This window comes from Chelonoidis abingdonii, chromosome 3 (genome assembly GCF_003597395.2).
Source record: "Chelonoidis abingdonii isolate Lonesome George chromosome 3, CheloAbing_2.0, whole genome shotgun sequence".
Taxonomy (NCBI): domain Eukaryota; kingdom Metazoa; phylum Chordata; order Testudines; family Testudinidae; genus Chelonoidis; species Chelonoidis abingdonii.
The window spans coordinates 108,353,381-108,367,641 of record NC_133771.1 but is presented as its reverse complement, the minus strand read 5'-3'; the positions used below and the strand labels follow the sequence as shown (position 1 = coordinate 108,367,641).

Sequence of the window (14,261 nt, the reverse complement as noted above, 5' to 3'; positions counted from 1 at the left end):
AGGCCGTCCTCGTATCATCCATGTAGGCTCGGGTGGCCTCAGGTGAGGTCGCTGGGGGACGCCTGGGTAAAAATAGGAATGACTCCCGTCATGTTCAGCAGATGGTACAGAACAGGTCGGTAACGCATCCTCATCAATAGAACTGGGGGCTGAGCCCATCAGCCCCCACCCATTCATGTCTAAAGAAAAGATCTGTACTTGCCTGAACTATCATAGCAGCTGGAGCTGCCTCCCCCTCATTATCTCACTAAAAACTCAGTGTTTCTATTCCTATTCTTATACTTCATCACACAAATGGGGGTACACTGAAACATGGTTAGCCAGGAGAATTGGGGAGGAGGGAGGAACGGTGGGGTGTTGCAGGGCACCCCTAGAATGGCATGCAGCTCATCATTTCTGCGGATCTGACTAGAGCGGCTGGCGCTCTGGTTCTCTGATACACTGGCTCTCTAGTACACTTACCCCATATTCTGAGCACGACTGACTCTATTTTTAGATAAAACATAAAGGAAGGGAATGACCTGAGAGTCATTCCCATTTTGGTCTTTGTGCCCCAACCGACCTCAGCGAAGCCAGCCAGGAGCACCCATGACAGCAACAGACCGTACAGACATACTGAATAACCGCCATCTCATCGCCAATTTTCAATGGCAGGGCGACGTACAATAAGGATGGTAACCGTCTCTGCTACCTTGCCAAAGGCAAATGAATGCTGCTGTATAGCACTGCAGTACCACCTCTGCCAGCGGCATCCAGTACACATACGGTGACACTGACAAAAGGCAAATACGGCTCCATGGTTGCCATGCATGCGCGTCTGCCAGGGCAATCCAGGGAAAAAGGACGCAAAATGATTGTCTGCCTGGCTTTCACGGAGGAAGGAATGAGTGACACATTTACCCCAGAACACCCGTGACAAGCTGTTTTGCGCACCATCAGCCACGGATCAACCCGGAAATTCCAATGGGCAGGAGCTGGGGGAACTATGGGATAGCTACGGGATAGCTATCCACAGTGCAATGCTCCAGAAATTGACACTAGCCTCGATACATGGACTCACACTGCCGAATTATTGTGCTTTGTGTGGCCGCTTGCACTCGACTTTATACAATCTGTTTCACAAAACCGGTCTATGTAAAATCGGAATAATCCTGTAGTGTAGACGTGCCCATACTATTCTGTGTCCTGCCATTCATCCTCCCTCCTAAAAAAAACAAAACAAAAAAACAAAACAAAAAAAAAAACCCTTAGCCATAAAGCGGCAGAGCTTTAATGTGCCTTGTGTGGTCATGCTACACTGTGCTCTTAAAAAACCACCTCAACCAGGGCGTGGCTCCCAGTGCTGGGGCACTGTTTACACTGGCACTTTAGAGTATTGCAACTTGCTGTGTGCAGGGGGGGGTGTTTTTTCACACCCCGAATTGCAGCACTGTTAATTGCCAGTGTAGACAAGCCCTAAGTCACTAGCCCTGCAATGCTTGGAGTGTACTGGTCAGTAGCGTGTGGGCTGGTTGTGAGTGACCTTCTTATACAACTGCTCTACAACACAAAGGACTAATCTCAATGTCCACTGGGTCCCCCTCAACCCACACAATCCCGATATTAAATAACTGTCCAGGTACAGTTGCGGTAGCTAACCCTTGATCTCTTTGGGAAGGCCCTTTCTGTTTTTCTATGGAGATTTGCACATCGAGTATGTATATCAGTAATTCATTATATGCAACATTAACATTGTTGCCGTAGCATTACTTAGGAGTATTAAAAGTTTTATCTTAGGCAATGGCAAGAACCCCTGCTATTCAGCAACTATCATCCCTACCTGGTTGGCTGGGTGTTGCGATAATATCCAGAGCAGTGCAATAGAAGCTTGTTGAACATCTGAATTGCTAGATGCAAGGAGAGAGAGCAGCTTGGGCAGGATGTCCATAGCAATGATGTCAGCCTGAATGTTCACTGTTTGGAAGAATGACAAAGCACCTCAGTGTGGGGTAATATGTTGTTAGAAGGTATATGGCACAATTAATGTGCTGTTTTCATGAATGTTAGACAGACTCATGGCTGAATGGTGATATATATATATATATATATATATATATATATATATATATCCCTGTCCAGGCAGGGCCAAATTGTGTTTTATCAGGTTATAAAAATCATGCGTTTTCTGTTCTGTCTCCCTCTACCAGCACTGTGTCTGGAGGAGTAATATGGACTCAGATTTGAATATAGCTTTGAAAGCACTTTGGCCTCGTTTGCATTGGTCAAGCAAATCATGTTTGAAATGAATTTAGCTGGAATGAGTTAAAATTCATGAGGACTAGGGGTGTGTTTGGAGAGACAGAGCCAATTTTCCCATTGCTTTAGCGCTGCCTGCCACCGCTGGAGTAGTACAAACAGATGGAATGAGACAAGGTTCTGATCCTTGATTCTTTGGAAGAACACTTCCCATTTTGTAAGTTTAAATCAATAAATAAACAATCTGTTCAAAGATGCATGTCAAGGACATGCCTAGTTTCTGTCCCAAAGCATCCAAAATAATATTTCTTTTCCTTCTTTGAAAGGAAGCCAAGAAACTGCTCCAATTTGGTCTTCAGTCTCGTAAAATAACTGAAGAACATCTCTTCCCAAGAGAGAAAATTTGGGAGACATGGTCGTGTGAATTAGACATATTGACACAGAAGGGAAAGGAGTCATTTGTCATGCCACAAACACACACACAGTTTGGCAGTCCTGGAGTAACAAACCTGAAGGCAGGCTGGGAGCTGCAGGAGCAAAATGAGTGGATCAGAGAGGAGAGCTCTTAAAATTAGTTCCCTACTGACTGAACTGAATTGCACCACACTAAATAAGAAGTACTAGTGAAGTACTTGTTTAGAGATATGGTACAGAGGAGATGCAGAAGAAACTGCTCATGAGAATTGCCCTAAAATATTTGTAAAACCAAATTAAAATGACACCTGTTTATGATTTAAAAAGCTAATGTGACAGAATGAAGAAAAGACGACCCTGAATACACTTCAGAGATCTAGGGCATGACTGGTGCAAAAACAGAAATCACACTAGGGATGTCTGAGGCCTGGTCTACGCTATGCGTTTAAATCGAATTTAGCAGCATTAAACCAATTTAACCCTGCACCCGTCCACACAACGAGGCCCTTTATATCGATGTAAAGGGCTCTTTAAACTGGTTTCTGTACTCCTCCCCGACGAGAGGAGTAGTGCTGAAATCAGTATTGCCATGTCGGATTAGGGTTAGTGTGGCTGCAAATCGACGTATTGGCCTCCGGGCGGTATCCCACAGTGCACCATTGGTGAACCGCTCTGGAAAGCAATCTGAACTCGATGTAGTGGCCAGGTAACAGAAAAAGCCCCCCGTGAACTTTTGAATTCATTTCCTGTTTGCCAGCGGTGGAGCTCTGATCAGCCGCGTGGCGATGACAGTCTCAATCCAAAAGAGCCTCCAGCATGGACCGATAGGGAGATACTGGATCGATCGCTTATGGGGAGACAAATCTGTTCTATCGAGCTCGTTACAGAAGACGAAATGACCAAAAGCATTTGAAAAAAATCTCCAGGCTATGATACAGAGTCCACAGCACAGTGCTGTGTGACAAGCGTAACGGAAAGCCAAAGAATCAAATGGACGCTCATGGAGGGAGAGAGGGGAGACTGAGGACTACAGCTAACCCACAGTCCCTGTAGTCTCCGAAAAGCATTTGCGTTCTTGGCTGAGCTCCCAGTGCCTGTAGGGTCAAACACATTGTCCGGGGTGTATCTCATCAATTTACCTCCCCTCCCCGCCTTGAAAGAAAAGGGAAAAAATCATTTCTTGACTTTTTTCAATGTCACCGTATGTCTACACATGTTGCTGGTAGACGTGGTGCTGCGGCACTGAACTGCAGCATCCTCTTCCCTCCCCTCCCCGGTGGCAGACGGTACAGTACAAAATGACTGATAGCTGTCCTCATCATCCTGTGAGTGCTCCTGGCTGGCCTCAGGTGAGGCTGGCCGGGAGCGCCTGGGTAAAAATAGGAATGACTCTGAGTCATTACCGGCAGATGGCACAGAACGGCTGGTAACTGTCTTCATCATAGCAACTGGGGGCTGAGCTCCATCAGCCCCCCCCCCCATTTCATGTCTAAAGAAAAGATTCTGTACTGTCTGGACTATCATAGCCGCGGCAGGCTGCCTCCCCCTCATTTTATCTCACTAAAAACTCAGTGTTTCTTACTCCTGCATTCTTTATTACTTCATCACACAAATGGGGTGACACTGCAATGGTAGCCCAGGAGGGTTGGAGGGAGGAGGGAAGCAACGGATGGGATTGTTGCAGGGGCACCCCTTAGAATGGCATGCACTCGTCATTTCTGCAGGATCTGACACGGAGTGGCTGTACTTTCTGGTTCTCTGGTACACTGGTTCTCTAGTACACTTGCCCCATATTCTAGGCAGGACTGACTCTATTTTTAGATAAAACATAAAGGAGGGAATGATCCAGGGAGTCATTCCCATTTTGGTCTTTGCGCCCCTGACCGACCTCAGCGAAGGCCAGCCAGGAGCACCCATGACAGCAACAGAATGACTGATAACTGTCATCTCATTGCCAATTTACAATGGCACAGTAGACGGTACAGAACGACTGATAACCGTCCTCTCATTGCCAATTTACAATGGCATGGCAGATGGTACAATAGAGATGGTAACCGTCTCTGCTACCTTGCAAAGGCAAATGAATGCTGCTGTGTAGCACTGCAGTACCACATCTGTCAGCGGCATCCAGTACACATACGCTGACAGTGACAAAAGGCAAAATAGGCTCCATGGTTGCCATGCTATGACGTCTGCCAGGGCAATCCAGGGAAAAAGGACTCAAAATGATTGTCTGCCGTTGCTTTCACGGAGGAAGGAATGAGTGATGACATTTACCCAGAATCACCCGTGACACTGTTTTTGCACCATCATGCATTGGGATCTCAACCCGGAATTCCAGTGGGCAGGGGAGACTGCGGGAACTATGGGATAGCTACAGGATAGCTACCCACAGTGCAACGCTCAAGCAATCGACGCTAGCCTCGGTACATGGACGCACACCGCCGAATTATTGTGCTTTGTGTGGCCGCGTGCACTCGACTTTATACAATCTGTTTTACAAAATCGGTTTATGTAAAATAGGAATAATCCTGTAGTGTAGATGTACCTTGAGTGAGGAATGGGAATAGATGGCATTTCAAAAAGAAGGAGGGAGGATGAAAACAATTTTAACCTACTAGATACATGTACAACTGGTCGTATTCCTCTGCACTATCACAGACCCTGACCAATGCTTATTTTTAGACAGCTAGTTATAGTGATCAACTGTTGCAGAAAAATTTATAATTAAAATGTACACTTACATAATGGCTTTCATCCTGAAGGTTCCAAATCACTTCATAAACTATATGCAGTGTAAATACCATCATAGAAATACAATCGCTTTCCTATCAGAGATTGCCAGCTATTTCTTTAGGGAAAGACTAGTGGAAATTGTCACTGCATGCTTCATTGGCCAACGCTCCTGTGGCCTTCTGCCACACAAAAAGAAAGCAATGTGCAAATGTTACAGAGTTTGGAAGTAAAATTCCTGCTAACCCTGGTAGGGATAGTTCTGTTCTGTTTAGGTTCTTATACTGTACTTCACTCATTATCCCTGGTATCTGTTTTGTGTTAGTACTTTTCTGGCAATGTGGGTATCCTCCAGCCAGCCAGCAGATGGAGTCAGAGCCTCTACTGAAGCCATAAAGGACAGTTACGCTTATGGACTAGTACAAGCAGTGCAAAAAGCTCCCATGAGATCTTAGTATGTTCATTCTGTAAGTGAAAAAGCCCATCTAGACTTTCTAGACACAGGCTTGCTCTAGAGGACACTGCTGCACAGCAGGGTGTGAGGCTTCCCTTCCCCTTCTTCCAGCCCAAATGTGTATTTTAAAAACATGCATCATACATGTAAATAGGGTTTGATGGCAAATATGTAGGGCTAAATTATGCTTCATGAAAGGCAAAGCCATGCTCAGGAGGAGGAGATGGCAGTGGCACACTACCTAAGCAGCAAGCTCAAGAGACATTCTAAGAACATAAGAACGGCCAGACTGGGTCAGACCAAAGGTCCATCAAGCCCAGTATCCTGTCTTCTGACAGTGGCCAATGCCAGGTGCCCCAGAGGTAATGAATAGAACAGGTTATCATCAAGTGATCCATGTCCAGCTTCTGGCAAACAGAGGCTAGGGACACCATGCCTGCCCATCCTGGCTAATAGCCATTAATGGACCTATCATCCATGAAGTTATCTCAGGGATCAGGAACCTATGGCACGTGGCTCGCCAGGGTAAGCACCCTGGTGGGTTGGGCTGGTTTGTTTACCTGCCGCATCTGCAGGTTCAGCTGATCGCACTGGCCACGGTTTGCTGTCCCAGACCAATAGGGGCTGCGGGAAGCAGCGCAGGCCGAGGGATGTGCTGACCGCGGCTTCTCGCAGCCCCCATTGGCCTGATCATTTATGAATGTTGAATAGTACTGTACAGACACCTGTGGGACATCACTATTTACCCCTCTCCATTCTGAAAACTGACAATGTATCCCTCCCCTTTGTTTCCTATCTTTTAACCAGTTCCTGATCCATATCCCATGACAACTTACTTTGCTTAAGAGCCTTTGGTGAGGGACCTTATCAAATGCTTCCTGAAAATCTAAGTGCACTATATCCACAGGGTCCCCCTTGTCCATAAGCTTGTTGACCCCCCCTCAAAGAATTCAAGTAGATTGGTGAGGCATGATTTCCCTTTACAAAGTACAGGTTGACTCTTCCCCAACAAATCATGTTCATCTATGTGTCTGACAATTCTGTTCTTTACTACAGTTTCAACCAGTTTGCCCGGTCTCAGGGGGCTGCAGCTTGGGTAGCTTTAAGCTAGCACAGGTATCAGAGAAGTGAAGCCACAGCAATATGCCCTTCAGCAAGTCTTAGCCCCACAAGTAATTACTCAGGGTTCCAGGTATGCTTGTACAGCCTGGGTCGAAGCATGTGCTGCCTTGGCTGCACTGGTCTGGGACCCAGGTATGTGTTCTCCAGTCTACGCATGCCCTTATTCAGGCTCAGTGCTGGTGGGAGCATAACTAGCAGTGGGACTTGCTACACTTTAAAAAGCTGAAGGTGCTAATCTGTTGCTAGTACACAAAGATCTCTCTCTCTCTGTCCACACCCTGGCAAGACAGTTCATCTCTGGGCCTGTGAGCACTGAAGTCAGGGTTAGCTAGCACAACCCCCCAACTCCATATATTATAGGTTTCACCTAGAAAGGTGTGCTGGAAGCGAGAGGACTCACTTTGCCCTGTACTGCACTCAGGTGGGGCAGCCATAACTGGGTTCCTAACAAGCAGGAAATTCCCCAGCCTGCTGTCCTTTCCCAGAGAGGGAGGGAGGGAGGGAGAAGGAAAAAAAGAAAAATGTTTTTCCCAAACACATTACTCACCACTTGTGGCCAAGTTCCTCAGACAAACACATGCCTGGCTTGAAACCTGGTTGTGCCAATAAAAAAAGAGTGAGCACTCCAGTAACTGATCCTATTGTCTCAAAAAACCCAATAAACAGTGTCTACAAAGTGTTTATTCTGGTATTTCATTTCCAAAAACGGTTGCTGAAGGCCAGTAAGTACAGGTATGAATTAACACTGTCTTCATTTTCCACCACACAGATCTGTTAATCAGTATCCATTACTGTTGAGAAGGTTAGTAATATCCAGAGGATTTCCACATGCTGCCCAGAATCTAACAGTACATTCTCAATGTTGATTTACCTCAGGAATGTCCAATGAAGAGAACAGACAAGAGTGCTGGAACAATTTGTATAGTGTGGGTGCTGAGAACCATTGAAGCAAAGTGCAAACCCTTTATATGATGGAAATAACTTAAAGTCAAGGGGTGCAGCTGTGAATGCACTGAATTTATTTGGTTTGCTTTTCTCTGTATTCCCCTGAAATAAATCAATATTCTTCTGGTCTAAGAAAGTAAGATGTTTCCAAGTAATCATTAGTGACATGAACATTGTGGTAGCTGGATTGGGATAGATGTCAAAGGTGAGATGGGATAAAAGGCAAGGCTGACTTAGAGCTATTGTCTTATGTCCTTACAGGCCGCCTGCTAAGCTTCAGTGCCCCACAGATGTATTTTATAAATCCTGAGAATTGCCAGTTCAGAACCTTGAAACACTCTGAGGACCCAGAGTGGCAGAGGCTTGGACTCCTCTCACAGAAGTCCTAGCGTGTGTCCAGGAAGGAGTGTTCGCTATGGTCTGTGACAGCCTGTAACTCTTACAATGAGCAAAATCAAATCTCTGAAGGTGAACACTCCTGAAGTTTGGGAACACCTGGTTCCAGATCTGAACTCTGCAGCTCAGGCCTAACTCATTGTTTCCATCTTTAAAGCAAAGTGCAATCAATAATTATAACTTTGCCAGAAATGTGCTAAAATTCTCACATCTAGCAAAGTGCCTCAGTTGCATGCTGTGGGATCTACAGTAGTAAAGTGCAGTTTCAAAGCCTCCTCTGCACTTGCTTGGGACTCCCTAATTACATTGTAATTAATCTAGTTGCATCATAGCTTCTTCATGCTGAGTGTAACGTACAGAATTAATTAAAGAAACCTCAGGAAAATGATCAGCAAATCCGCTGTACAATAACACACCTCCCTCCTATATCTTTTGCACTTTACCTTGGCCACAGATGAAGACAGGAGAGAAATGAGTGTCCGCAGAAGGAATTTGTCTCCAACTCGCAACATGGCTTCATGGTGCTGAGAGTTGGCTGCTACATTGCTTAAAGCTGCACAACTATAATACTGACAAGAACAGAGAAGGGGATGGGGAGAAGATGTCACTGTGACGGTGTTTGTTCAATACAGTGAAAATCAACAAATGTATGTACTTTTCAACTTGAAGGTGCTTTACAAAAATTGATTAAACCCCAAAACACCTTTCTGAGATAGGTAGGTTATTAATACTCACATCTGGCTGATTGGGGGAATGGAGAGAAACTGAGACAGAAATTATGATGTGCCAAAAGCCACAGGGGAAGTTGGTGGCAGAGCTGGGATAAGAATGCAAAAACTCCTAGCTTCTAATTCCATGTGCAGGACTCACGTCTGTTTGTTTTTAAGAAACAAAGTGTACAGAAAGTGAGCTTAATGTCCTTTGGGGCAAATATTGTGGGGAGCATTCATGAGACAAAAATTTCTCTGTCCATTCTTACAGCTCCCTCTAAGCGAGGTACTTTTTTTCTGGCCACATCCCTGGACTCGTGTCTGAGCCTAGTTAATAGCCCTAAGCAAGACCATAAAGGTCCAAAATATTATCTAGATGTAATCAGGGAAGAAATATTTTGTCAGAACCCACAAATATGGTCTCATAATGGCCCCTCTTCTACTGGCAAATCCCAACATTGGGGGTGTCATTTCTGCAAAAAGGATAGTTCAGGCATGACAAGGGGGACTTCCTAGTGCTCTTGCTGTGAAAAGATGCACACAGGCAACGCAGTGACTGAAAGAGAACAGTATGTACACATTGACAGCCTGGCATAGCCACAGAGCTATGAAATATATTTACATTGTGCTCCTCAGCCAGTGTTATATGACCAGAGCTGCTCAAGCCATAGGCAGAATTCAAATGAGACTGAAGAATGCAGGGAAGCAAGGGTTACTTATTCACTGGACACATAAAACTCTCTCTGTTCTGGGTTATATCAGTGTGTGTCTACACAGCAGCTGGGTGGGCACTTTCCAGTCCAGATTGACAGACACACACAAGTTCTGCTTGAGCTAATGTGCTAAAATTAGCAAAGTGCCATGGCAGCATGAGCAGCTGCTAGTTTGTTTCCTGCTAGACATAATGGAATGTATTTATATAGCATCCACCACACAAGACCCTCAAGAGTCCTAGCAAACAAAGCTAGGAAAAGAGCTGAAACCTCTTAACTCCCAATTCTGTGCTTTAACATGTATGCTATGCTTCCTTGCAAAAATATTCATCTAAGACTAAAGACATTAGCAATTATTTATATGAGAAATTTGAGTTTGAGTTGCTAGCAGTAGCTATGTTAAGTAGACATAAAGAACAGGGATGAAGAGCTTGGAAGAGGCATGTCTTCAAGCTTTGTTGCAACATATAAAAGCTTGCCTCACCCTTGTATGAGACTGTATTTGGCAGGAATCTGGAAAATTCTAGGAATTCTGCATTCAACATTCGATAGAACTGTTCATAAAGTGAGGCTATACTAGCCTGCACGCCTCTTTGAAGATACTCTGAATGATTGTGCTGACAAGAGAGATCAGTAGGATCACGCCCAGGAGAAAAGCATTTGCCCCCCCACCTCTGCCAAAGGCATCAATGTCATTACTGAAGGCAGTCATCTTGCACTGACTGACTAGACAGGTACAGCCACATTCAGCAAACCAAAAAAAAAACAACCATATTCAAGCCAAATGATGCAGTATGTTCTTCTGTCCCAAAGTGAGTTTAATCATAGAGACTCTCCCTGAAGGAATGGCAAAAATATTTTGGCTGTCACTAATGACAACTGACCAGATTAATCTCTGGTGTAATTTGTACAGCTTCTAAAGAATTGTAGAAGGGATAAATATGGCCTAAACTATTTGTATAACATAAAAAGGGAGGGTGCAGAGAAATTCTCTCCCAGGAGAAATTAACGCATGTTGGCAGACTTTGTGGCATGGAGCAATCTGTTGTGGTTTTTTTGTTTTTTTGTTCTCTTGCTTGGTTGGTTGTTTCCACTTCTTGATCAGGAAAAAAAATCTTCCATCATAATGTTTGGGTCGTAAAAGGGCTCCATCTTGTCTTTAAAATATCTCCTTGAGCATAAGGAAATTTAAGGGCAGTAATACTGCTGAGGGGGTTACAGAGGGGCAACCTCACTATATCCAACCTTTGATGCTTCAAAACAGATTCCTGACACGTGACCTTGGGGAGATGAGGTATTAATGGTCAGACTGTATTTCCCAATAGTTGGGACCAATTATGTGGTCAAAAGGTCTGAACTGACATTCCATGACTGGAAGACAGAAGCTTGTGGAAGGCACTGGCTTATTTTGACTGCCGCCCTTCTGTTCAAGCTTCCTGATGTTGAGAATGCATGGCCAAAGCAAAATGACTGGCAAATGAGGAATACAGCAACAGTTATGAGCAAAATCCCTTCAAGGAATACCATGGCTGGCCTCCCCTTCTCCAAGAGGGCTTCCCTATGCTAGCAAATTAGACCAATAAGTGCTCTCATTTGTCCTGCTAAATTTTTAGTTTTAGCACTGGTAGGAGCCACTTTGATAGAATTACTAGTAAGTGGATGAAGGATGCATGCCTTAGATGTAATATGTTTAGATTTTAGTAAGATATTGAAATAGCAACTCACAAAATCTTAATTCAAATTGGTTTGTGGACTGAAAACAATGTGCAGGACCTTAAACTCAAGTCCTGTACACACCAGGAAATTGCACCACTGCTCAAAGTAGAATTCTGAAACAGTATTGAAAACAATGTTGTTGGAGCTATTCTACTATTTAAACTATTTTCATTTCCTGTCCAAGGAGACTTAGTATAGAAGAAAATTATCTGTGATTATAGTTCTAATTCCTAGTGCAGGCATAGAAAATGATAAACATTGGTCTATCTAATTTAGGCAGGAGTAAGAGAGACATTACTGAAATAAGCAGATGCCAAGGAGGATAAAGACTTAATACAATGGGCCCTGACAATGGCCCACACAAGTGTGGCTTGAATCTACCTTGGCCCCTCTCCTCCTACCCCACAGCCTTTCCTACATCAAATGTAGATCAGTCAGAAGGGAGACTCTCTCCCAGTGTGCACTATAGAGGATGGTGTATAACCATTTGCAGATATTGGAAGGGTGTAATCACCAAAGCTTATTTTGTGAGATATAGGAAGGTATAATTTGGAGTAATGGGATAAAATAGAGAGAGGGAATAATTAAGATGCATATCAGGAAAAACTTGTGATGCTGAATGTTTGTGGAAGTAGTTGTAGAGGTCCCATCTCTTGGGATCTCTAGAACAAGACTGGATGAAATACTAACAAAAATATGTAAGAGACCAGGAGACAGACTGGATGATGTAACAGGTCCTATCCATCTTTAATGTCCATGATTCTGGTTGCTGGCTTTCTCTGGATTATTTTAATACAAAGCTCTCTTCATAGGTGTGCATCATCATGAGATATTCATATACATCACCCATTGTGTGCAGGTAGGGCAACCCCCATTGTGGGCTATGCACCCCATACACATAACCAACTACAAGAATAATTTTTTTTAAATCACACAGCCAAAATATTGGAAAGCTTTAAAAGGCAAAATAAAAATACAGAGGTACAAGTAAAGAGAGCCAGGCTTAACTGTAACTGGTCTGATGTATGTCTGATATCCTCAAAGGTATAGCTGATACCTACAAAAAAATTGACAACTGACCGGCAGTTGGTATACTGATACCATTGGTTATCTTGCTGACCTGCACTGTCTCATTTTTTCTTGTGCTCCCCCTGTCGGTTGTACCACCCTATTGTCTCGTGTGTTACACTCAGATGAAAAACTAATTGAGTTTTTGCACAGTGTCTAGCACAATGGGGCCCTGGTCCATGATTGGAGTTCTTAAGTGCCATTGTAATATGATAATAACTAATAATTAACATAATTAATGATCCCACACTAACTTTTTCTGATGCAAAAGGATAACAGGAAAGCATGAAATCGATGATTCTGCCAGAGAGAAGACTGGTATCTTCACAACAGCTTTGTGCATGTATTTTCATATCAGCTTTCTCCTATCACAGCTGGACTTATGTTGCATGCCCAAAGCAGTGTTTATACAACTATTCAGCATTTCACTGTGACGCCATTACCTATTGGTTCACTGAAGTAAAAACAGAAAGTCAAAAGCCCCTTGCGTTCTTTATTTCTCTTTCTTTTCCTCTACTCCCAAAAGCCTGGAGAAGCCCCAAGTCCTTACATTGTATTTTTGAATTCTAATAGTTATGCTAGCTCCAGGATTGTATAATTTGCTTTTATTGTTTAAAAATTGTGTCTTGTTTTAACAATACCTGTACTTCTGAGTCAGGAGATTCTAACATCAGGATGAGGACAGGGAGAGCTCCTTCCCTGCACAGGACTTGCTGGATCCGTTCTGCAAAGTGGGAAAGAGAGCAAATTTTAGTATGTGAAAGGGTGTGGAAGGATCAAGGATCACCCCCTTCCCAGCATACAATCAAATGGATGCACCATTGTGAAGGCTTTCTGAGAAAAAGGGACCATTGGGCAGTGCTGAGTGATTTAGGTTCATCCAAACGTACCCCAATGAGAGTAACTTGCAATTAACACTCCAAGTAAGACAAAGTCTGTATGGGAGCAGAACAGCAGTGCAAAATCATTTTAGCCATAACGACCTGAAAGCCACCTGAGCAGGCTTTTCCTTTTTAGTTAAAGATTAAAATTGCTAGAAGTGCTAAGCAAAGATCAGACCCACTAGTATAAGCCATTTCTGTCTATTTCATATAAAACATCTTTTTAAACAATAAATTGAAAATGTGCAATTGTAACAGTCAACAGGCAAAGTTTTCACCCTCCCCCAGTACTGCATCTGAAAGGGACAGATCAGCCACAGCAGCAGTATCTTGGTGCATGGGATTGACCTCTGACATAAGGTTTTCCATTGTTTTTGTTTTAGAATTAATGAGCAGTAATGTTGCCTTTTAACATAGAAGGACAAATCATGCTTCCACTGAAGTTCACGGGAATAGTCCCATGAAACAGGATCAGGCCCATAATATTTATCCTAATGTATATACCCTGCAACACCAGGTTTGGGATATAAGATACACATTAAAACCTATACCATGATTCACTACTGTTAAGTAATCTTCCATTTTAAGAGATTACCCCGAAGTACACCAAAGTGTCCTGAGTACAGTTCTCCTTTTACCAGAATGGTCACTTCTTTTAAGCAACTGATTTTTGTCAGTTTCCTGACTGGTGACTTAGTAGTTGATAATCAAGCCCTTACTAATTACAAACTATTAACAGGTGGCTCTGTATAAGATGCCAGAGGCCAAGCTTTTTGAATGTAGAGACTCAGCCAAGGTCATCATCATAAATGCCATTTATCAAAAAAATGACATATGTTATCAGGATTCCAAAGTTATCCCATCTTATCCCTCA

The 14,261-nt window shown here is 43.6% G+C and overlaps 1 protein-coding gene across 1 annotated transcript in view; it reads right to left on the bottom strand.

The window, feature by feature from the left end:
* The window catches only part of LOC116819332 (uncharacterized), a 44,907-nt gene that overhangs the window by 19,794 nt on the left and 10,852 nt on the right, over positions 1-14,261 (bottom strand). The window contains exons 6-9 of the mRNA XM_032770992.2: positions 13,148-13,230; positions 8,743-8,868; positions 7,506-7,551; positions 1,820-1,953 (exon numbers count right to left, since the gene is read on the bottom strand). Coding sequence (XP_032626883.1) covers positions 1,820-1,953; positions 7,506-7,551; positions 8,743-8,868; positions 13,148-13,230 — 389 coding nt within the window. The remainder of the gene's footprint in view (positions 1-1,819; positions 1,954-7,505; positions 7,552-8,742; positions 8,869-13,147; positions 13,231-14,261) is intronic.